Raw genomic sequence first — 24,008 nt, forward strand, 5'->3', positions numbered from 1 at the left:
CCTTCCTTACAAGTTGATTTTTGGTCCCTATGATCATGGGCAATTGGGCATTACAATTATGCTTAAAAAACACAAGGTAGGGAGGTCTATAACTAACATTTATTGAGCACTTGCTATGAGCCAGATACTGCATTATCCCGTTTAAGTCCCACATCCAATCCTGTGAGGTATAGGTGGGTATGGTCATCTTCATTTTATAAATGAGGAAACTGAGGCCCAGAGAGGTCACATGGCTTAGAATCTGGTGCTAATGGGCACGTGTTTAATCACTATTTAACATTGCCTCTTTGTTCCTGCCTGATTGTGACAACTCCTCCATATATGGCATCAATTAGGGAAGTCACTTGATTCCTTAGGTGTGCAGTGTTGATCCACCCTCAAATGGAAGTACTGTAGTCCACAGTCCAGTATTTTTAGATCTTAGGGCATCAAAGTCTAAGGATATTAACTGGAGACAGTAGAATTTTTGAAGCAAGAAGGCATTAGGCAATGGCAAGGTGGGGTGCCACCTGGGGAAGGGCAGAAGGTTCCAGCACAGAAGGATTACTGGGTGAGTTCCCTACTCTTAGGACATGGATGGCCCAGAAACTTGATCTCATCAGTGCCTCAGAATCAACTGGTCTCAGGGATGTTGACCCACATTAGCAAAGTGCATAGAGACTGATGTATAGACCAGGGTATAATTACAAAGAGAAATACAATTGCCTGACCAGCATGTTTCCCATAGATGAACTATTGGAAAAGGTTATGACCAAAATTCCTTGATAATGGAGTCTAGACTCAAGGGAGGTATATGGTAGGCATGTTTATGGCACCAGGCTCTGAGAACCTGCCATGTTCTTCTCCACTCCATTTGATAGATCAGATTCTCTACTTATCCTGACTAGATCCTTTTGCAAGTACAGGGCTTGGTTAGGCACGACTATTGTTTCTGGAAAATTCCTTTGTCATTTCAGAAAAATTAACTTTATATTATGTTAGGCTCTTGTCCTTTCCTTCTCGTTTCTCAAAAACTCTGGTACTAGTCAAGACCCTATTCTTTGCCCAGTCATCTTTATCCAGTCATCTTTCCCCATCTCCCTTAGCAAAGCAAATCTGACTCTTTTAATGCTTCAAGTTCCCAAGAATAATATTGACAGGTAGAACCTCCATAGTACTGAACAGCTTACAGACAGCTCACAATAATTTTCTGTGCAGTAACGAGGTAGGCTTTATTATGTCCGTTACAGAGACAAGCAAACAAGCTCAAAGAGGTTGAGTGATTTGCTCAAGATCTTACCTCTAGTAAGAGAAAGAACAGCCATTGCGAACAGCCAGATTTCTGGCTCCAAAGCCTGTATTTTTTCTTATGATATTGCCACAAAACCACAGGTTAAAGAGTGTTAGAGTGAAAAAGACATAAGAAATCATCTAAAATCTAGACTCTAGATATGCACTGTCCAATACAGTAACCACTAGCCACATGTGGCTATTTAGATGTAAATTAATTAAAAGTAAATAAAATTTTAAAACTCATTTTCACAGTCACACTACCTACATTTCAAGTGCTCAATAGCCACATGTGGCTGATGGCTACTATATTGGAATTGGACAGCATATACATATATATATATAATATATATATACACATATATACATATATACATGTATATATACATATACATACATGTATATATATACACATATATATGTATAAAAAATATATATATATATGTATAAAACATTCCATCATTGCAGAAAGTACTATTGGATGGTGCTGGTCTAGACCAACTCCCTCATTGTACAGATGAGGACAATGAAACCCAGAATCCCTAGACCTTATTTTGGAAAACTTCATTTTAAGCTGTTAAAAATCCAAGTATTTGAAGTCTAGTTTGATAAAATCAACATGTACCTTGTTCAAAAGATTTTCCTGGTTGAATCCAAAATGGAGGGAAGACAGGCAGGAGATGGTATTTGGGGGGGTACACCTGAAAGATCCTGTTGTGGCCTGAGATTCTTTGGTACATTAGGTTGACTTTCCTGGAGCAACACAGAATCCTTGATGTATCCTGAAGAGTAGGTCAGGAGTTATTGGTAGAAATAATGGTTGCCAGTCTGGAGGTCTTGGTGATAACTACCAGGTTCCCCACTTGCATTAGTCTTAGTTTTGGACATTGCCCATTAAGGAAGACAATTAGAAGATGCAAGAGATTAAAAAATCAGATAGAGGGCTTCCCTGGTGGCGCAGTGGTTGAGAATCTGCCTGCCAATGCAGGGGACACGGTTCGAGCCCTAGTCTGGGAAGATCCCACATGCTGCGGAGCAACTGGGCCCGTGAGCCACAATTACTGAGCCTGCATGTGCGATGAAAAGTGGCCCCCGCTTGCCACAACTAGAGAAAGCCCTTGCACAGAAACGAAGACCCAACACAGCCATAAATAAATAAATTTAAAAAGAATTTATAAAATCAGATAGAAGCCGTAGAGGGTTCTCTGTCTAGTGTCTTGGGTGCCTCTGGTCCTGTGCCACATATATACTTCTTCCTCTCCACCATTCCCAGGAATTGGGTCCCCCTCGTGGAAGAAACATGGCTGCTTCTTTGGGGTTGGGTAAAAGGCACCTCCTGCCTCGGGAGGAAATCTAAAGGTTTCTCCTGGATATATCCTGCTTGCTTCTGCAACCCCCATGATTTTCAGTCCATTCTACAAGTATTTATTGAGGGCTTATCAATGGTCCCACCTCTCTACTGGGCAGTAGGGTGGATACAGAAAAACCAGACATGGGTCCTTTTTAAAGGCACTAATATTCTGTTGGAGAGACAAAGCTCTCCTCTGCTCTATGTGTGTGGTCCCAAGGGTCAGTGTTATATAAGGCCAGAAAATGAGGACCTCAACATTGGCTGGATTTGTCGGAGAAGCCTTTGTAGAAGATGTGTGCCTGGGGGATGGCGAGGATTTATCATAGGAGTGGAAACGTGGGAACATACCAGCATCACAAAGGTGGTGAACTCTGAGATGTGAAGGAAGTGGGTGGCAGAGTCCACTGGGCCAATGACCTCATATCCCAGTATTGTCTTTGCTCCTCCAGCTTGAGAGTCTCACCCTCAAGAAGGCCCTTGGTGAGGAATTATGGTAAGAGGCCCAAGAATGCACGTACACATGGACCTTTCCTTAAACCACGCATTGTAGCTACATGACTTTCACAGAAGGGTCTGAGACATTTTTTGATGTTAAGAGGGGCTCTCCTCCTTGAAGACGTTGGGCTTGGGCCATGGGGCAGTGGCCTGCTCTGCCCTCCGCCCCACCCAACGATAAACATATCTCTGGTTAAGAGGCTCTTTCTCACAAGTGTTAGATAAATGGAACTGCCTGGAACCATGGGTCCGCTGTGAAGGGTAAACTAATTACTGGACAAACCCACATCTCTCATTTTCCTTCAAGTCATCACTTATTGGGGAGAGAGTTGTTTTCTCTCCTTTCCTGAAGTAAACCTGTAAAGCAAGAAGAAAGCCAGTTTTCCTCTGGTCCCGTCTGTTCATTGGTGCTGAAGAGGTGGCAGCTAGCTGAGTAGGCACTGGCAGATCCTACTGCTCTCCCCTCTCTTCCCCAGTAGGTTTGCCAAATAAAATACGGGATGTCCAGTTAAAATTGAATTTCAGATAAACAGTGAATACTTTTTTAGTAGGAATATGTACCAAATATTACAAGTGTAACTTTTTTGTGCGTGCCTCTGTGTGCATGTGCACGTGTGTAGGCGCTAAATCTGGCAACTCTAATTCCCAGCCGTTGCCTGTTTTTATTTTTAAGCCATTACAGAGTGTGTTTGGGGTCTCTGTTCAGCAGCAGAGTGTCCGTCTCACTCCTGGGTGGGCTGTGCTGGAGAGCCACCTTCTTTGAAGAGAAGGCCTAACATTTCTACATCCTGGGGGATCTGAGGTCCCTCTGAAGGGGAAGTAGGGGATGTTGGGAAAAGGGTGGCACCTGGGGTGTGGGGAGGATCTGGCTTCTGGTCTCAGCTTTGCTTTTGGCTGAATGACCTTGGACAAATTACTTTGCCCCTCTGGGCCTCTTTTTCCTTCTCTTGGAAAAGATTGGGATTGCACTGGAGGATCTGGAGTCTCTGCATGGGGAAGCTTGGGAAGCACGTTCTGCTTGGGATGCAGAGCGTGAGACTGTTGAGAGGCAGTAGAGGGAAGGCAAGACTTCAGGCTGCACTCCCTCCGCACACGTGGGGGAAGCTGACGGGTGAAAGGTGCGACGGCACAATTAACACAGAATTGGGCCTGAAATTCTGCTGTTTCAAACCTTGATGGAAAACACACTCTCACACCAGAATGCGAGGCGGGGCTGCTCAAGGCGCACCTCCTCCCATGTCCCCACTGACCTGCACATTGGAGCCTGTACATGGTGTCAGGGGGCCATGTCCGCAGGAGGCCGCGGAGGTATCTCTTGGCTGAATACCCAGGCTGGATCCGCCGTAGGCCCTGGCTCTCTGGTTGGCTTTGGAAGTGGAGGTACGGCTGCCAGGCTCTGTCCTGCTCTCTCTGTGGGGACACCAGTCAGGAAACAGCATGGCTGCTGAGCTGGGAGCCTCCCAGTGATACAGGCTGGCTAGCACAATCCTCATCAGTAATCTGGGAGACTCCCGGAAGGTGCTGGAAGGCACCAGAAACAGATGCCTCGGCCAACAGACATAAAACAAGAGCCCACCAAGCAAAGCTCTGAAAGGCCCCTGTGGATTTGCAGTTGGAAGGAGAAGGAGAAATGAGAAATACCAGATCCCATCTTGAGATAGAAAACCAGAAAAGGATAAAGAGCCTCAAAAGAAAACACATCATTTAGTTCAGCCTGTGGAAATCATTTTAGTATTTTAAAAAGTGGCCCCGTATGAGAAAGCCAGGTCGACAAATCAGCATCAGCATTCGGTGTTTGCAATATGAATAATGGGACAGACAAACTCTGTCCGTGTTCACGAGGAGCATGGCCTTTTGAAAACATCTGGCTCTCCTGCATTTCGTTTCAGCCAGGGAGAAGTTTCTGGGAATCTACCTGCCAAAGTCACTATGCAAGACATCATGGGAAATAAATGTGAATAATAACATCTTACACTTGGCTAGGGCTTTATCTTATACAAATAATTATACTCATTATAATCCTTTAAGGTGGACGAGTTAATATCATAACCACTTAAATGAGGCAGAAATTCTCTAAGGATAATCAGTTAAGCACAAGAATAGCAAACACGTGGTCCTTGTCTTGACATCTCTCCTCATCCCTGTTGCCCATGGCAGACATCACCAATCTATGACAGCACTCTTGACTGAAGAACTGATTGTGATCTGAGTCTTTGCTTTTTCTCTGGAGAAAAAGCGACAAATAAGGCAGATTGATAACTACTATATAAATTGACTAAAGGTAAAAAAAAGAAAGCATGGCTTATTATTCAATTGGCTCTACTCTCTCAGAATCTGTTAATTCAGTGAATGCTTGGAATCCAAGCACAGAGCATCACCTGGTCCTTGATGTCTGGACAGTTTATGTGGCAAGTACTTCAAGTACAAAAAGAGCCTGAAAAACTCAGCCCCACATAAATCTTGAGGCTTTTTCCAGAGGACGTGGAGAGGGAGTTGTAGGGAGGGCAGTGGACACAAAATGACTTCAGTTCTTTCACTCACTCCATTTTTTCATTTGGTCATGCAATAAAAATTTGTTGAGCACCTTCTACGTGCCAGGCACTGTGTTAAGCCCTGATCTATGGAGCCACTAGATCCAAGGCTTTTTCTGGATGAACTAGAACTTCATTTCCTCCTGTAAATCTTTGCTTCCAATGACTTCCCTCTAAATGTGATAAAACCAAGCCTCCTCTGAGATGCTGTGGCCCTGGTGCAGATGGCATGATGCCCTGTCTGATCTGGATAAGAGCCCCTTGTTTTTCAGTAGGGGGCATTTCTGAAGCACCTGCTTGGTTCTGTAGCTTTACTCGGCCACTTGCTCAACGTGGCAGGGAGTTGCCGAGAAGGATTAGGGAATCCCTTCTCCTGGAATTTGGCACATCTAGATACATTTTTGCCTTGAGTTTGAAAGCTGATCTTGGCCTCTGTATTAGTTTCTTATTGCTGTTTAACAGATTACCATACACTTAGTGGCTTTTTATTATTATTATTATTTTTCAGCCATGCTGCGTGGCTTGCGGGATATTAGTTCCCCGACCAGGGATTGAACCTGGGCCCCTGGAGTGAAAGCACTGAGTCCTAACCACTGGACCACCAGAGAATTCCCCCCTTAGTGGATTTTTTTTTTAATTAATTAATTAATTTATTTATTTTTGGCTGCATTGGGTCTTTGTTGCCGTGCACGGGCTTTCTCTAGTTGCAGCAAGGGGGGCGCTACTCTTTGTTGCGGTGTGCGGGCTTCTCATTGTGGTGGCTTCTCTTTTTGTGGAGCACAGGCTCCAGGCACGCGGGCTTCAGTAGTTGTGGCTTGTGGGCTCTAGAGTGCAGGCTCAGTAATTGTGGCACGGGTTTTGTTGCTCCGTGGCACGTGGGATCTTCCCAGACTGGGGCTTGAACCCATGCCCCCTGCATTGGCAGGTGGATTCTTAACCACTGCACCACCAGGGAAGTGCCCTTAGTGGCTTTAAATGATACAAATTTGTTATTTTACAGTGCTGGAGGTCAGAAGTTTGAAATGGGTCTCACGGGGCTAAAATCAAGGTGTTACAGGACATTCTGGAGGCTCTAGGGAAGAATCTGTTCCTTTGCTTTTTCCAGTTTCTAGAGGCTGCCTGCATTCCTTGGCCTGGGACCCCTTCCACCATCTTCAAAGCCAGCAACATTGGGCTGAGTCCTTCTCATGCTGCCATCTCTCTGGTCCTCCCTTTTGATTCCTTCTTCCCCTTTTAAGGATCCCTGCGATTATACTGGGCCTGCCCTGATAATCCAGGATAACCGCCTTGTTTTAAGGCCATCTGGTTAGTAATCTTAATTCCATCTGCAACCTTAATTTCCCTTTGCCATATAACCTAGTATATTCATAAGTTCTAGCAATTAGGTTGTAGACATCTTTGGGGGGCCATTATTCTGCCTACCACAGCTTCTTTAAGTTTTTTTTTCTAGTTTTCTGGTTCCTGTTTGTAATTTCTCAAATTATGCCTGTGAAGTTGGTTCATAAATTTCACACCTCATTGGATTAACTGAAGGACTGCGGGAGGCCACAGGCCTGCTTAGGTTACCAAAACGCTCACTCAGGGTTAAATCTATCCACTCATTTCCAACATGGAGAATAATAAGTGGACAAAAGCAAGGTATTAGAGAGAAAGTATAGTACAACTCCAATCCCATTAAAGTTTATTTTATAAATGTATAATCATGGTGGAAAGACTGGAAGAAAATACATTAAAATTCTAATAACAACAGTATTAGGGTGTTGGGCATAAGATTACAGATAGTTTTTTCTTCTCTTTTTTTATGGAATCAAAATTTCAGTAAAATAGATTATATTATAAATGGAAAACACATTAAAAATTAATGTATTTTATTGCACCCACCGCCCTTGCATACATTCTCCATATTTTTCTATTCCTTCTCCAACATTATCCTGAACCTCTAACCACCAAAATTACTCTAAAACATAAAAGGAGGCAGAAGGGAGCCAGGAAGGGAGTTTCTGGAACAGGGAAATAAACGATAGCAGGAGGTTGGCTGCTGATGGTTCCAGGCTTCTCAGGCCTGCCTTGACTTTGCTAATCAACCCCAGCTTTTGGTTCTTCTGAAATGAGTAATTAGTGTGCACAGAGGGGTCTCTTATCCACACTCCACTGGGAGTGCTTCCTCTAACGAGGGACTTGCTCTGGCCCGCCAACTTCCTGGTGCTCCCCCGGCCTCCATGTGCAGAGGGGCAAAGGGGCGCCCATGCATCTGTCCGCAGCCCCACACTGGCTGTCATGGCCACCCCACCTCGGTCCTGGCAGGCAAGGGTTTTCAGAAGATGGAAGGAGCCCATGTGTGCAGTGCTCCCGCCCAGCAGATATGCGGTGGCAGGGTGCCAGTGTCCCCAGGAAGACAAGAAATGCCCAGATCGCCAGCTGTCATCGTACCACAGAGGGTGGGCACCCTTTGTGTGCAGGAGTCAACAGAGAGGTAAAGAGAGAAATCCAGCTCTCCCAGGGCTGGCAGGCAAAGCCCTCCGTAGTTTGGCCCCACCCACTTCTCCAGGTAAGAGCCACACCTGTCTAATTACTCTGACTTTGCCTACTCTCCCCTCTGAGCTTTCACTGACCTATGCCTAGAGGGTCGCTCTCCGTTTATTTTTTACCACAAGACTCAGCTCGGATTCTACCTCCTCCACGACACCACTCTAGATTTTCCTAGTAGGAAGCAATCTCAGTCTCTACCATCTTTATTCTTTGACAGCATATTAATAAATTATAGTCTAGTTCCTCTCATGGGCTGCCTTGTATCAGGTATCACAGGAGCACAAATCTGCCTACCTGACCATATTGTACACCCAGCCCTGCTGGGTAGAGGTTATGACCTCCCACCGCCACACCCTGGCAACTAATATGTTCATCTAACAGCTATCTGTTGAGAATTTGCCATGTGTCAGGCAATGTTCAAGGCACTGACTATTTAATAACTATTCAACATGTTAGCTCAATGGAATAGAAATCCCCCAAATGTCTGTACTTTCCTGCTGACCACCTGTACCTCGAGCTGCCCACTCGAGTCAGAAGTCCTTCTCTCCAGAGGAGCATAGCTGGTGTCTCCTGCCCCTTGGTCAGACTTGCCGGAGTTAGTGTGCCCTGGCAAAGGCCAAGCCTTATTAGAACAGAGGGTAACCACCATTGTTGTTGCACCTGTGCAGGTGTGCCTGGAGCCAGACTTGGGGCTGCCAGGTGAATACAACCAGAGTTGAGGTGAGGGTGAGGTGGGAGGGGAGAGATGTGTGTCCACTTGCAGCTGTGCCTGAAAAGTCTTCCCAGCCCCAGCCTGACTTTAATTAGCCTCGTGTAAACACTGCCACTTTCAGCTAGCTCTTTTCTCTGCAGGTTTAATTTCTGAGAGTCTGTACAAATGATACTATCTCTCCCACATATCTTTGGTGGCCATATGTTCCTGAGTATCAAGCCATTAAGAAGAGAATCATAAAGTGGTCTAAATTTTCCCATAGTTGCAATGTTGTAACAGGGTTTGATTCTCAACCAAACTGTTTAGCATCAAGGATTTGACCAGCCATGTCACAAAAGCAAAGAAGATACAACAACTAGAAATGAAAACAGAAAAAATTAAGCTTCAGTTTCTTTAAGAGCTCAGTCTGCTTCAGTCTGAATCCTGGCTCCATTGCTTACTAGCTGTGTGGCTTTGGGGAAATTACTTGACCCATCTGTGCCTCAGTTTCTTTATCTGTCAAATAAGGATGATAAAAGTACATACCCTGCATGCAAAAATAAATGAAGTTGGATCCTTACCTTGCATCATAGACAAAAGTTAACTCAAAGTAGGATAGACTTAAGAGCTAAAACTATAAAACTCTTAAAAGAAAACGTAGGGGAAAAGCTTCAAAACATTGGATTTGGTGATGACTTCTTGGATATGACACCAAAAGAATAGGCAACAGGAGAGAAAATAGATAAGTTGGACTTCATGAAAATGTAAAGCTTGGGACTTCCCTGGCAGTCAGCGGTTAAGACTCCATGCTTCCACTGCAGCGGGCACGGATTCAATCCCCGGTGGGGGAAGTAAGATCCTGCATGCCACGTGGCCAAAAAAAAAAAAAAAAAGAAAGAAAATGTAAAACTTTTGTGCATCAAAGGACACTAGCAGGAGTGAAAAGGCAACCCACAGAATGGGAGAAATTATTTGCAAATCATATATATCTGATAAGGGATTAATATGCAGAATGTATAAAGAACCCTTACAACTCAAAAACAAAAAAACAAACAACCTGATTTTAAAATGGGCAAAGGACTCAGATAGACAATTTTCCAAAGAAGAGACACAAATGGCCAATAAGCACATGAAAAGATGCTAAATATTACTTGTTACTAAGGTATGCAAATCAAAACCACAATGAGATACCGCTTCACACCCATTAAGATAGCTATTATTTAAAAAAACCACATAGGGGCTTCCCTGGTGGCGCAGTGGTTTAGAGTCCGCCTGCCGATGCAGGGGACACGGGTTCGTGCCCCGGGCCGGGAGGATCCCACATGCCGCGGAGCGGCTGGGCCCGTGAGCCATGGCCGCTGAGCCTGCGTGTCCGGAGCCTGTGCTCCGCAACGGGAGAGGCCACAACAGTGAGAGGCCCACGTACCGCAAAAAAAAAAAACAAAAAAAACCCCACATAGAATAACAAGTGTTGTTGAAGATTTGTAGAAATTGAAACCCTTGGGCATTGCTAATGGGAATGTAAAATGATGCAACGACTATGGAAAACAGTATGGCACTTCCTCAAAAAACAAAAAATAGAATTACATATGATCCAGGAATTCTACTTTGGGTATATACTCAAAAGAATTAAAAGCAGGGACATTGACAGGTATTTGTACATCCAGGTTTATAGCAGCATTATTCACAATAGCCAAAATGTGGGAGCAATTTGTGTCCATCAACTGATGAATGAATAAACAAAATGTGGTATATACACGTAGTGAATCATTATTCAACTTTAAAAAGAAAGGAAATTCTGATACATGCTACAGTATGAACGAACCTTGAAGACATTATGCTAAATGAAATAAACCAATCACAAAATACTAAAAGGATAACTATGTATTATTTCACTCATATGAGGTACTTACAGTGGTCAAATTCATAGACACAAAAAGTAGAATGATGGAAAATAGGGAATTACTGTTTAATGTGTAGAGAGTTTCAGTTTTGCTAGATAAAAAAGTTTTGGGGATGGATGGTGGTAATGGTTGTATAACAATGTGAATGTACTTACTGCCACTCAACTGTATACTTAAAATTGATTAAAATGGTAAATTTTATGTATATTTTACAACAATAAAAAGTACACATAAAGTTGTTTTGAGGATTAAATGAGATAATAAGTATAAAGTGCTTAGAATGGTGATGGGTACAATAGTATTACTTAAGTGTTAGCCTATTACTTAAGTGTTAGCCGTTATTATAAATATTCTCTATCTAGTGGTTATACAAGGGAACCAATGGATGAAATACATAAAGCCAAGCCTACTGGATCATATATATGGCTTACTTGAACATGTTACCTAATGACCCAGATTGGTTTTAATGAAAATCTGATTTGTGTTCTGATTTGTGTAAGAAAGGATGTTAAGGGATGTGTTGGAAGACCAAGATCCCTTTAAAAAAATACTGTTAAAGCAGGAGGGATGTTTCTTTTCCCTGGAGCATGTGGGATCTTCAAAATTAGGCCCTCTAGGGACTAAAAGTGGGGCTTTGGACTCAATTGTCCAGGCTCTAATTCTAGCTCCACCACTTAGATGTATAATTTGGGGGAAGTTAATTTCAAACCCCCATTTTTCCTACTACAAAATGGAAGTAATGGTGGCACACAGCTCATTAGCTTGTGCAGATTGGGTGTGGTTATAGAGATTAAATGCCTGGACTACACCAAGCACTCAACAAGTGTTAGCTATTACTGACAATACCTTTGACCTCATCATTACGGATGACCCATGATTCTCTCCTGATCTTTCCTACTTCCAGGTTTATTAAAGGCTCTAAGTACAACTGCTCAGGAGCTGCTCAAATGGAGCACACTTGGCAGAATGAGTGCAGTCAAGCCACTCTTTCTCCCCTTGCTGCATTGGTACCTCCTAGAACCTTGCTGACAGCCATCAGAGCACTTCTTAGGGACACCATCAAACCAGCAGCAGGTAATTGATTAGGACTTGCAAAGGGAACTTTGTCTTCCTGATCTTTGGCTGAAAGGATAATTTATTATTCTTCCTATTTTTCTATATCTTTCTATTTTGTATAATGAGCTGATGTTATGATTAGAGTGGAAAAATGAACTTCATTCCAAAAACATAACTTATCACAATATTACTTGATAAAATAGTAGTCTGAAAGTGCCTTCATGGGTTGTATATTGACTGAAAACACCAACTAAAGAGTTAAGCACCCTGAGTACTGAGATGTGGGGGAGATTAGGCAGTATGGAATCAGTGGAACAAGGTTGACAATACTCTTAAATGTAATCACACTTATAAGGGAGATGGCAGACGCAATACAATCTTGGTTGAAACCAGCTATAGTAAACTGAATCCTGTGCATGCTTCAATGGGATAAAGAAATGGGATGCTCTGTGAACTGAATTTTTAAAACATATTATTTCTAATACATTATTTAATCAATGTACCATGTTGGACATGTAAAAAATATCGCCAGATTTGCAAAATTTTAAAAATATAAGAATAAGAAATACGAAAACAATGTGAGAATTGTTTAAAATTTCCAATGATTTGAGAGGTACTTGAGGTTTCTGCTATGCTTCAAAAGCATCATTATGAGTATCATTTAGATACTACCCCAAATTATGTTTATTTAGATTTCATAGCTATTTGATTTTTAAATATGTGATGGGAAGCTGGATGAATTAGAGGCCTCAAGAAGAATGGTTTTAATTTTGGGAATGTTTGTACCGTATTTCCTTCTGTTTTAAAAAAAAACCAAACAAGCAACACATCTGTGTGTATCTAGAAGTGTAAGAACTCTGACATCTAATCTCTTGATTTAGCGCATTTATCTTTGCTCATTAGGAAGTTGGGCCATCAAGAAAGTTAAAGAGTAGGTGTGTATTGAGCTATAAAATGAAACCCAGATGGATTGCCACATGCATGTCATTAGATCCATATGTAGAACTGGAGATGGTGTGAGATGTTTTAAAAATTTAATTCACCTTCCTGTGACAGCCTTGATTGTCACAGGTCTGAGTGGAGCCTGCGTTGTGTAGGTTTCCTGATTCACAGTTTAGGCAGGAGAGATCCTTCTGTGAGCAGCGCTACTCTATTCGTTACCCAACCTCCCTTTTATTCCCCTCCCCACTTTGGCTCTTTTACTTTGAGTGTGGTGTTTTTAACTCTTGGACTATACTATTTGGACGAAGAAATACTGATCCCGAGGAACAGATGGTGTGGTTATTGCGGGGCTCAGTTTACAGCACTGTTTCTATTCTGTTTCCCACCTGGCTCTCTAGGGTTAACCTGGCCTTCCCTTTCATTGTCTACCTCCTTCAAAATCATAGTTTTGTTTTGTTTTGGGGGTTTTTTTTGATAGGTAAGAAGTGGATTTACTTAGAGAGAAACACTCCATAGACAGAGTATGGGCCATCTCAGAAGGCGAGAGGCACGGAAATATGGCATGGTTAGTTTTTATGGGCTGGGTAATTTCATAGGCTAATGAGGGGAAGGATTACTTCAACTATCAGTATTTTGGGGAAGGGGCAGAGATTTCTAGGAATGGGGCCACCACCCACTTTTTGATCTTTGATGGTCAGCCTCAGAACTGTCGTGGTGCTGGTGGGTATGTCACTTAGACAAACTTTTTATTTTAAAAATTCCATGACTTAAAAAAAATAATGTTTGGTGAAAGGATATGTATGAATAAAAATATGACTTATAGTCCCACCACCCATGGTTAAATTTTGATGTGTATCTTCCTTCTTGTATAACTAATTTTTAAAAATTGGGATTATATTCGAGAGGCGATGTTTTGTACACTGTCTAGTTTCGAATGCTGGTGTAATTATCTATGTGGCTGTATAAATCTTGAGTGAATTACTTGAACTCTCCGTGCTTTAATTTCCTTACCTTTAAAATGGAATAATAATAGTACCTACCCCTACAATTGATAGAAAGCATACTGAGTTATGTAATGGAAAGCACTTAGAACAGTGGCAGGAACATAGTAAATACTCAAAAAATGTTAATGAACTTCGCTATTTTTAATATGAATACTATTTTATAACCTTCTTTTAAAAAATACATTGTATTTTCTCATGTTATTCATGAGTAATACATGATTTTATTGCCTGACCCCAAATCCATTGTATGACTGTACTTTATTTAATCACTGTCCCATTGTCGGACTTTTATTATTTTCAATGTTTTGTATGGTAATAAATAACCCTGTAGTACACATTCTTTTGTGTAAGTCTTTGGCCACATCTCTGATTATTTCCTAAGGCAACTTCCTAAAAGTAGAATGCTAAATCAAAGAGTATTAGCCCTTTTTAGGTTTTTGCCAAAATGCCCTCCAGAAATGTCATGTGAATTTGTACTCCTAATGTATGAGACATCTCATTTCCCCATAGCTGTCCCAGCACTGGATATTATGATTTTTAAAGTTTCTTGCCAGGCTATAGTTTTCATAATCAGATGGTGCTCTGTAGTTTCCAAAGCTCTCCCCTTCTGAGGTGTTCATTATCTCTTTTTTATAAATTTATTTATTTATTATTTTTGGCTGTGTTGGGTCTTCATTGCTGTGTGCGGGCTTTTTCTAGTTGCGGTGAGCGGGGGCTACTCTGTTGTGGTGTGTGGGCTTCTCATTGTAGTGGCTTCTCTTGTTGTGGAGCACGGGCCCTAGGCGCACGGGCTTCAGTAGTTGTGGCACGCAGGCTCAGTAGTTGTGGCTCACGGGCTCTAGAGCGCAGGCTCAGTAGTTGTGGTGCACAGGCTTAGCTGCTCCGCGGCATGTGGGATCTTCCCAGACCAGGGCTCGAACCCATGTCCCCTGCATTGGCAGGCAGATTCTTAACGACTGTGCCACCAGGGAAGCCCGTGTTCATTGTATTTAATTCCAAATCCCTCTTGAGTTTTTTCCCTCCTATTTTAATATACCATGTCCTCTAATCTTAAATTCCTGCCTTATTACTATTCCAAACTTTTTCCTTCCTTTCTGATTTCCTCACACCATTTCCCTTCCATTCATTTGGAGTGAGACTACAGTGTTCTGTTTGTACAGTTACATGTTGTAAATCTGGTAGATGGATACCTCAGGAAGACAGGAACTTTTTTTTCATGGAGCCCAAGTCTAACTAAAATTGAAGCCATCCCCAAACAGACTCATCTACTTTATAAAGTAATAAGATCACTGTTGTCTGGAATATTTAAGCCCTATAGACAAGCATCTGAAAGCTGTGGAGGGTATTCTTGCTCTGGGCAGTAAGTCAGCCTACATATCAGTGTCCAGCCAGGAAAACAGAAACCACTCTAAATATTTAAGCATAGAAGGAATTTAATTCAGGTAATCAGTTACACAAGTGAATAGAGAGCTCAGAAGCCAAAAAGATGTTGAGGCAACACTGAGATTAGTAACATCAGGAAGCCAGTCGACCCCTAAGTGAAAGGGCAGAAGGAGGAGCTGGCAGGGTCACCTGGAGGAACCTAGAGCTACAACGGCCCTGCTTGTCTGTTGGGAGCTGGGCCACAGAGGTGATGCAGGTGCTTCTCACCACTACAGGTGGAATGGGAGGGGAGAAATACCCGGGCTTTTTCTTCTCCCTCTCCAGTCTCCTTCCAATGTCTTCCAATGGCAAATTCAATTAGAAGCCAGTTGACACAGATGTTTGTGGACTTATATGCAGCCTGTGGTCAACCCCACTGTGATGCAGAGTAGAGTGAGGTAAGGGTGAGGGGTGGATGCGAGGGCAAACACGCCAAGGCCCGGCACAGAGACTCCTGGAGGCCTTCCAAGTCCATGGACAATAGGGTGGAGTGCAAAGCATGCTGGCCCTGGAGAGTAGGCAGTCTTGGGTTTGAATACTGGCTCTGTCATTAACTAGCTCTGAGACCTTGGGCAAGTCATTTAACTCCTCTGAGCCTCATTTTCCTCATCTACAAAAGGGGGCAAGAAAAACCATATCTCATAGGTCATTGTGAAGATTTAATGAAATAATAGCTGTAATATAATACTAAGCATTCAACAACAATTGGTTTCCTTTCATCCAAGAATTTATGATTTTTAGTACAAAGGGCAATTGGGCATTTGGTCAAGGTCATTAAGCTTCTTTGTATTTTGAAAGAAGGAAAAGGACCAGAGGAACCTTCCTTTTGGAAACTCTGCCTTGGTAGGGTAGGTGATAAATTGCTCAATAATGATACTGGGGGATGATCTAAAAAACATTGACGGTATCGTGCATGATCGATTCATTCATTTCACAAACATTTATGGGTACTCACTTTTTTCTGGAAACTAAGATTTAGATGTGGTTCCTGCCCTCAAGGAGATGGTAACCATTGGACAAAGAGATGAATTGCAATGCATGATGGTATGGGAATGCTCACAGAGGAGGGAGTGATGGGATAGCTCTGTCTAGGGAAGTGGGAGAAGCTTCAGTGGGCGATGACATTGGAGTTGTGTTTTGAAGGATGAATAGGAGTTTTCCAGATGTAGAAGCATGTACAAAAGTGTAGAGTCACAAAAGGGCATGGGGTGTTAGTGGAACGGTAAGCTCTTCACATGAGTGGGGCCTTGAGGGGTCCATAGTCGTGGCGGTGGTTAGAACAAGTTGCAGATACGGCTAGAAATGGAAGAGAAAGCCAGTGCTTGAAGCGCTTGGTACAAGAAGTTAACGACTCTATCCTGTGGGGAATGAGAAGCCAGCAGAGACTTTTAAACTAGGGAGTCACCCACCATCTATAAGCTAGAATTTCATGAAGTAACACATTGTCCCAGCTCTCTCATGGCCTCAACCATAGGGATGATGCATGTCATTATATAAAGCAGGGGCCAGGTACACATCTCATAAGACGTTAGAGACTATGAATCAGAGAAATGAGCACAGGGGTTTCCCCTTAATATTAAATTCAGAGTGGAAAAAGTCATTAACTTATCCTGCAGATGCTGAAGGGCTCAAGGTAAATATTTTAAATGTTCTCCTCATTTCCACAAAGCCAAGAACATCAGAGGTGTGATGATGATGCTCGTGGCTATGAGACAGAACTTCAAGGATTCTGATGAAACGTGTGCTAGCCCAGATCTGTCTGAATGCTGAAAAGGACTTTGTGTCATTCTAATGGAAAGGAAAACACAAAATGATAATAATAGAGCCCTTTATGCTTTTCAGAGCCCTTTCACATAGATTATTTCATTTAAGCCTCATGACAATTGTGTACTGTGAGTACAGTCCCATTTTAGAGGTGAAGAAATGGAAGTCTGAGGGTTGCATACCTTCCTAGGGTCTGCAAAGAAGTTATATCCAAAGCTGCAACTGGATTTCTAGAGACACAGACCAGGGCCTTCCCTGAACCCTGGACAGTGCCCTGCCTACCTGTCTCCTTCCGTACGCCAGGATGGCTTCTTTGAGGTCCTGAAGTGTGCACAGTTCAAGATCCAGCCTCTTTCTGTGGCCTTTGGGGCAGTAGGGGTCTTTACTCCTCTCTTTGGGGGTCCATGCTGATATGGCTAAGCCTTCCGAGTAGAGGATCAGGGCGCCCTTTCTAGTGCTGAATGTTTTAGGAAGAAAGAGGCTCCACATGTGCTGGTCGGCATTGCCCTCATCCTGCAGTCTGCTGACCAGGATATAATCTTCTGGGGACTTCCAGTTCAAGTAATCCTGCAGTGGAAAGAAACCTCCTTGACTGGTCCAGAGTGGAAGGCCCTTTTATAGGAAATACTGCTTGGGCAGGTGTTTGACGTGTTTTTAGTGACTGGTTTTCTCTGAATTGCTCACATGGTGTCACAGAATACATTCACGCTTCTTAGCAACTGTTTTTGTTCTCTACCTCTCAGAGTTAGTAGAACCTAGGGCACGATTCTATTTTACCCTATATAACTTTCAGGAGAGCCATTTATGCCTGGAGGCTTAAATAGGGTAGAGTGTAGCTTCTAGGCCAGTTAAAATTTCCTGGTATGCAAGTAAGTAGTCAGAATTACCAAGGGCAGCAGATAACTTTGAAATTAGACCTGGACCAGCTGGCAGTTTAAATAGGAGAAAACCATTCCAGCCCATCACTTCAGCTGTACACAGGGAGAATTTCCATACATTCTGGATGCTATGTAACATTACCTAATTTGGCTGTTTAAGAGCCTATAAAGTAGTTACATATCTTGTAAGTAAGTAAATGCCATTGGCCACAGAGGTCCTTTGAAAATTTATATGTCTTTTAATACAGTGAAAGTCAAATATCATGACAAACTACAACAACAAAGGAAATCTCTGTGTGATCCAACATTTTTCAAAGTACCCCCAGTGGATTTCTTATTCCTGGCAGGATTCAATGAAATAAAATTCCAGTACAACAAGGGAATTTTGCTACCTCTTTAAAATCTTCTAAACTGAAAAAATTTTTGCCTATATTAAATGTGAGTCCTGGGGGTTGAATTCCAGAAGGTTCAAGGAAGCCATTGAATTGGCAGGAATATTTCAGCATTTCAACCACAGAGCATGACGTCTAAAAACCAAACAGCCATCAGCTTGCCTAGAACACAGGTGGAAATTCTGGTCTTGTACCAAACCGCCCAAATTCTAGACAATCTGGAATCTCCTCCAGTCTAAAGCAAATGAGGCTGTAAGTCAGTGTGTGAGGGGGAGGATGAGGGCCCCAGTGGCAATCTCTGTGTGTCAAGCAATCTATCTTATTTTCTCTAATTTAAGAAAAGGAGGAGGGACAATCTTCCAGTGACCCCCACCGCTGGACCAACAAAACAAACCAAAACACACAGGGCTCAGCCCCAAATGAAAAAATAGAACATTCCTCCTCCACCCCCCAAATATGCTTTTATTCAGCTGTAAGACTCACCTCTGGTTCAAAATAGACTTATAACTTCTGTTTGTTCTGGACCAACTTCCCGTGTCCCCGGCTCAGGAGAGAGATGGTGAACATATTTTCTCTCTGACCACCCTTCTCAGGGGCAGTTCATCTTGGTTTTGAAGGCTGAAAACTGGTCACACCTCAAGACTTCCTGAGCTCAGCAGTGAGCCCAAGAAGACCACAAACACTGGGCCTTTTATTAAATACATTTTCCCCTCATACAGCAGCTTCTTAATAACAACCAGTCACACAGTTTAGACAGTGTGTGTCTTTGTCGGGAGAAAAAATAAACCGCAAACCCAGACTCCTCAAGCCCTGGATTGTCTATTCTCTGGGCAACCTCTCTCTCCCCTTCGCCTGTGCCCTTGTTGTCCCCTGGTCCTGTTGCTCTGTTACCGGCCGTGCGCCTCGGCCGATCTGGGCCACAGCACCATCCTTCTCATTGTGAGCGGAGGTTGTTTCCTGGTTGCTATGGCAGCACAGGGAAGTGAAGTCCCTTAAGCCGGACTAGGCAAGGCAAGGGACTGCGGAGCACAGGGTTCACACCCTGAGGGGAGGGAGGGTCAAATGGACATCGAAGAGACCAGGCTCAGATTTCAAGTCCTGATTTCGGGATTGGGAGGGTGGGTATGTTGGGATATTTTTTCTGTTATAGTATTGGTCTTGCTTTTAGGTAGCGTTTCCCCCTTCTCCTGATAGGCGAGCCTTTCACTGTCGAGTGATCATTAACAGACTCAGAGGAATCGTCTAGGTCACCTAAAGCGACCTGTGATGTTTTCCTTGGCTGAGTTCCAGGGTCTCCTGAGCTGGACAGGAGTCCTCTTTCTGGTGGTCGCTGCTTTGCAGGAGTGAGTGCAGGACACTGGGAATCTCCAGATTCCTTTGCATACCTGGATCTCACTTGGGCACCTCCCATCTCTAGAGGGAGGGGGTACTTGGGAGATGCGGGTGGGGACATTTTTGTTGTCACAATGACTGTCCGCTGTCCTGCATAATGAAGAATAGTCTCACTCCGAATGTCAATGGCATCCTCTTTGAGGACCACTGCTGTGGCCTAGGCTGCTTGGTTCTCCTTGATACTGACACTGTGAGGAGGACAGAACTGGGGGGAGAGGGTCAGGGAACAAAGAGACATTTTTGCTTATCTAGGACTCTGCTTTGGTATGGAAAAGCGACCTGCCTTGTCATCTGTCATCAGAGCCTTCAGGGCAGTCCCATGAGAGCGCCCCCTGCTGACCTGGATGAAGAAGTGCAGCTGGCCCCAGGCCCACTTACCTTTAGATCTCCCTCTGTGGCTGTCACTTTTCTCGGAGGCAGGCTCAAGTCTCATGAGGAAGAAATAGAGGTCATCGTGTATATAATTAGATTGGGCTTATCATGGGGGAATCAAGTCAGTGAATGCAGAGGCTCAAAACAGAATTTAGTCAAAACCACAGTGGATACCACTTCAACACCCATTAGAATTGACTACTAAAAAAAATAAAAACAAGCACAAAAAGCCCAGAAAATAACAATTGTTGCTGAAGACGTGGAGAAATTGGGATCCTTGTGCACTGTTAGTGGGAATATCAAGTGGTGCAACAGCTATGGAAAATAGTATGGCAGGAATTCCCTGGCAGTCCAGTGGTTAGGACTCTGAGCTTTCATTGCCAAGGGCCCTGGTTCAATCCCTGGTAGGGGAACTAACATCCCATAAGCTGCGTGGCCCAGCCTAGAACAACAACAACAAGAACAACAAAAACCAGTATGGCAGATCCACAAAAAATTAAACATAGAATTACCATACGGTCCAGCGATTCCACTTTTGGGTATATGACCCCAAAGAGGTGAAAGCAAGGACTCAAGCAGATATTTGAGCACCCATGTTTATAGCACCATTATTCACAATAGCCAAAATGTGGAAAAAATTCAGGTGTCCACTTTTTTTTTTTTTTCCATGCTGCATGGCATGTGGGCTCTTAGATCCCCAACCAGGGATCCAACCCGAGCCCCCCCACAGTGGAAGCATGGAGTCTTAACCACTGGACCTTCAGGGAAGTGCCCAGGTGTCCACTTGACAGATGATAGATGAATGGCAAAACAAAATGTAACAAACATATACAAAGGAATATTATTCAGCCTTGAAATGGAAAGAATTTGGATACATGCTACAATATGGATGAACCTTGAAGACATTATGCTGAATGAAATAAGCCAGTCACAAAGGGACAAATATTGATATTGTATGATTCCAATTATATGAGATACTTTGAGTAGTCGAATTCATAGAGACAAAGTAGAGTGGTGTTTCCCAGGGGATGTGGTAAAAGGGAATGGAAAGTTAGTATTGAATGGGTACAGAGTTTCAGTTTTGGAAGATGAAAAATTTCTGGAGATAGGCGATGGTGATAATTGTATAACAATGTAAAAGTACTTAATGCCAATGAATGGTACATTTTAAAATTATTAAAATGATAAATTTTATGTTATGCATATTTTAGATTTTGAGTTAAAATCTAAAAAAAAATGTAGAGCAAAGAAAACAAAAAACTGAATTTAGCACTTTATAATGTGAAAGCCAATTGGTCAGCATAATTGTAGGGTGAATTCCTCACAACAGATGAGACAAAATTCTACAAAATGAGGGTTCCAAATAGTTTCCCGGGTCTTAAGCTACAGCTGCTCTCTCCCATCCCCTTCTCCATCCCTTCAAAGTGCCAAAAGGACCCTTCAACAAAGCTCTACTGGGAGATTACTATATGTGAGATGTGGTCTCTGCCCTCAAGAAGCTCCCAGCAGGGTGAGAAGACAGGTGCATGTGAGCCAGTATCTGAGAGATGATGTGACAAGGTGATATGGAGGTGGAAATGAGTAGGTGCCCTAGGAAAGAAGAGGGAGTGGTGGTGGGATGATGCATGGTGGTGGGCCTTGTAGAAGGTCACGAAGATGAGGGATATTAGAGGTGGGCTTTAATGGACAGTAGTGGATGGTGAGGAGGGAAGATGAGAGCATATTGCAGGAGGCATGGAAAGGAAAGTTTAAGATCTCTGGGGAAGGGACAACTACTTTGGTGTAGCCACAGCCTCGGGTACCGTGGACAGAAATGAAGCTGGAGAGACAGGCCAGCTGGCCAAGGCCATGAAGACCACATGTCCCTGTGAAGGCACCTTGGACTTTATTCTTCAGATAGAGTTTTTAAAACGGGGGGTGATGTGATTCTACCTGGATTTTAGAAAGATAACTCTGAGAACAGTATAAAGGATGGATAGAATGAGGGATGTTAGCTTATTTCATAAAAGTGAACTTTTAGGACCTTGCATCCCCGGCCAATCTTCCCTTGGGTGTGAATGAATTTGTCAAATAGGCCAGGAATAGTCACTTGCTAAATGGCCTTTGAGAGAGACATAGAAGGGGAAACTCCATACCAACTGCAATGAAATATAAATGTTGCCATTTTGAAAATGCCATTGCTCAGGGAAGAGAAGTAAGGTAGCATAAGAGAAAAGTGATGGAGTGACTGGGACAGGAATGAGAGCCATTGTTGTCATCCAAGGAATAACTCCAAATTTTTCCATCGGAAATTCTTCCTCTGAGCTCACCTGACTTGGAAATGTTAACTCATCTATAAGTGGTGAAGTAAGTCCCCACGAAGTGATCTTTCTGAGTCTAGGTTGAATGAGCATCTCACCTGGGAAAATAGCCAGGTGCCCATCTGGCCCTCTCAATGCTGCATAGCAAGGCTGCTAGGCCCCTCTGGGGTTGTAGTCTGGGAGCAGCCAGACCAGAGCCCCAAGTGGGCCTCTCCTAAACTGTCGTGTTTACATCCATGCTGTTTAATATGGACAATGAACAGATGTACAGATCAATTAATAGACATTTAAAAGCATTTACTCCATCCCCACAGCAGTTTATGGAAAATGCATTTAGAAAGCAATCGAAGTTATTGCTATTCTAAAGTGGTAGGGGATCCCAGATGAAAGGCCCTTGTAACTGGAAAGTATTTATAACTCAAGAAGAAGCCCTCCACACCCATGTTATATAACACCAACACCATCTCCTGGCATGCCTGACCTGTCAGCCCATGCAGCATGTCTGTTTAAACTACTCTGTAAATTCTCTAGGGTGGAGACCTTGTTTTTATGGTTTGTAAAGCATCACGAATAACCATGGTACTCTAAATAAATAGAAACCACATGAAACAAAGAAAAGAGATGTTCTTCAATGGCCATGTCCCCAGAGCATCCAGGAATTTGTCCCTTGCTCCAAAGTGCTTTGGGGTAAATGGATGCCACGTTGGGGACGTAGCCTGTGGGATGGTGCCAGGGTCCTCATCTCCCTTTAAAGGGCAGTGTGAGAGTGTGGTCTAGGAATTGCAGTCACCTGCATGGGCAGCCTGCAAGAGGAGCCGTTGCTGTTGTCTTTGTTACTCCAAGAGGAAGGATCAGGGCACAGAGAAATGAAACGATTTGCACAAGTGCAAATGATTCGTTCATCCACGGATGAAACAGAGGCGAAACAAGACCTTGTCCAAATGTGGTCCTAATCCAAGCCTACTGTTCATCCCACTTCTGCAACAGAGCAGCAGCTATTCACAAGTAGCTACATTACATCATGGCTAACATCCACCCATCAGGAAGCTGCTGACTGAGGCCATCACAGCACCCTCTTCCGCCATGAAGCTGGTGACTGGACCCTGGATCTGTGTCCAGCTACTGTGACCACCTCAGAACACTCATATCTCCCCAACCGTGTTTCTCCTCACTTTAGTTTGCAAATCTAGTTGCAGGGGAATCTAGGAAATCACAGTTTAAGCTTTCCAGCCTCCTACACTGGAGGGAAGGTAGAATGAAGGTTGGTAGAGCCGTCTGCGGTTATCTGCCATAAGCACCAAAGATGAGTTGTATGAAAAAGTCCAAACAAAGGATTTTTTAAAATATGGGCTGCGTATATGACGGTCAGAGTGGCCTTGCATTATTAAAGCTCTTTCCATTTGCTTGTGTTTTATACTCCCAACTAGACTGTAAGTCTTTGGAAGGAAGGGACCACATCTTATAATCCTTAATACTTCCCATAGCACCCCTTACATATAGGAACAACTGAATAAATATTTGTTGCTTGCTTTTAACATGTGCAGCGAGATGTGTAATGATCTTGAGCCAGTATGAGCGGTATATGAAAAGAAGAGAATTAGGTCAAAGCCTGTTTCAGTGATTAGTAGTTTGCCTGTAGTACAAAGCTCAGAGTCCTAGGTCAGAGTCACTGACCAACGAAAACTTGGTATTTAGAGGCTGAAGGGCACCAAGAGA

General features: G+C 43.2%; 1 protein-coding gene across 1 annotated transcript in view; it reads right to left on the minus strand.

The window, feature by feature from the left end:
- The window catches only part of KIAA2012, a gene marked incomplete at its 3' end in the record, with an annotated part of 120,538 nt that extends 101,607 nt beyond the window's left edge, over positions 1 to 18,931 (minus strand). Inside the window, 6 exon segments of the mRNA XM_082630408.1 lie at positions 1,895 to 1,964; positions 1,966 to 2,051; positions 4,366 to 4,525; positions 17,241 to 17,525; positions 18,712 to 18,729; positions 18,733 to 18,931. Coding sequence (XP_082486534.1) covers positions 1,895 to 1,964; positions 1,966 to 2,051; positions 4,366 to 4,525; positions 17,241 to 17,525; positions 18,712 to 18,729; positions 18,733 to 18,795 — 682 coding nt within the window. The 5' untranslated portion in view covers positions 18,796 to 18,931.
- Positions 18,932 to 24,008: the final 5,077 nt, after the last annotated feature.

This window comes from Mesoplodon mirus (assembly GCF_964341445.2).
Source record: "Mesoplodon mirus genome assembly, chromosome: 8".
Lineage (NCBI taxonomy): Eukaryota > Metazoa > Chordata > Mammalia > Artiodactyla > Ziphiidae > Mesoplodon > Mesoplodon mirus.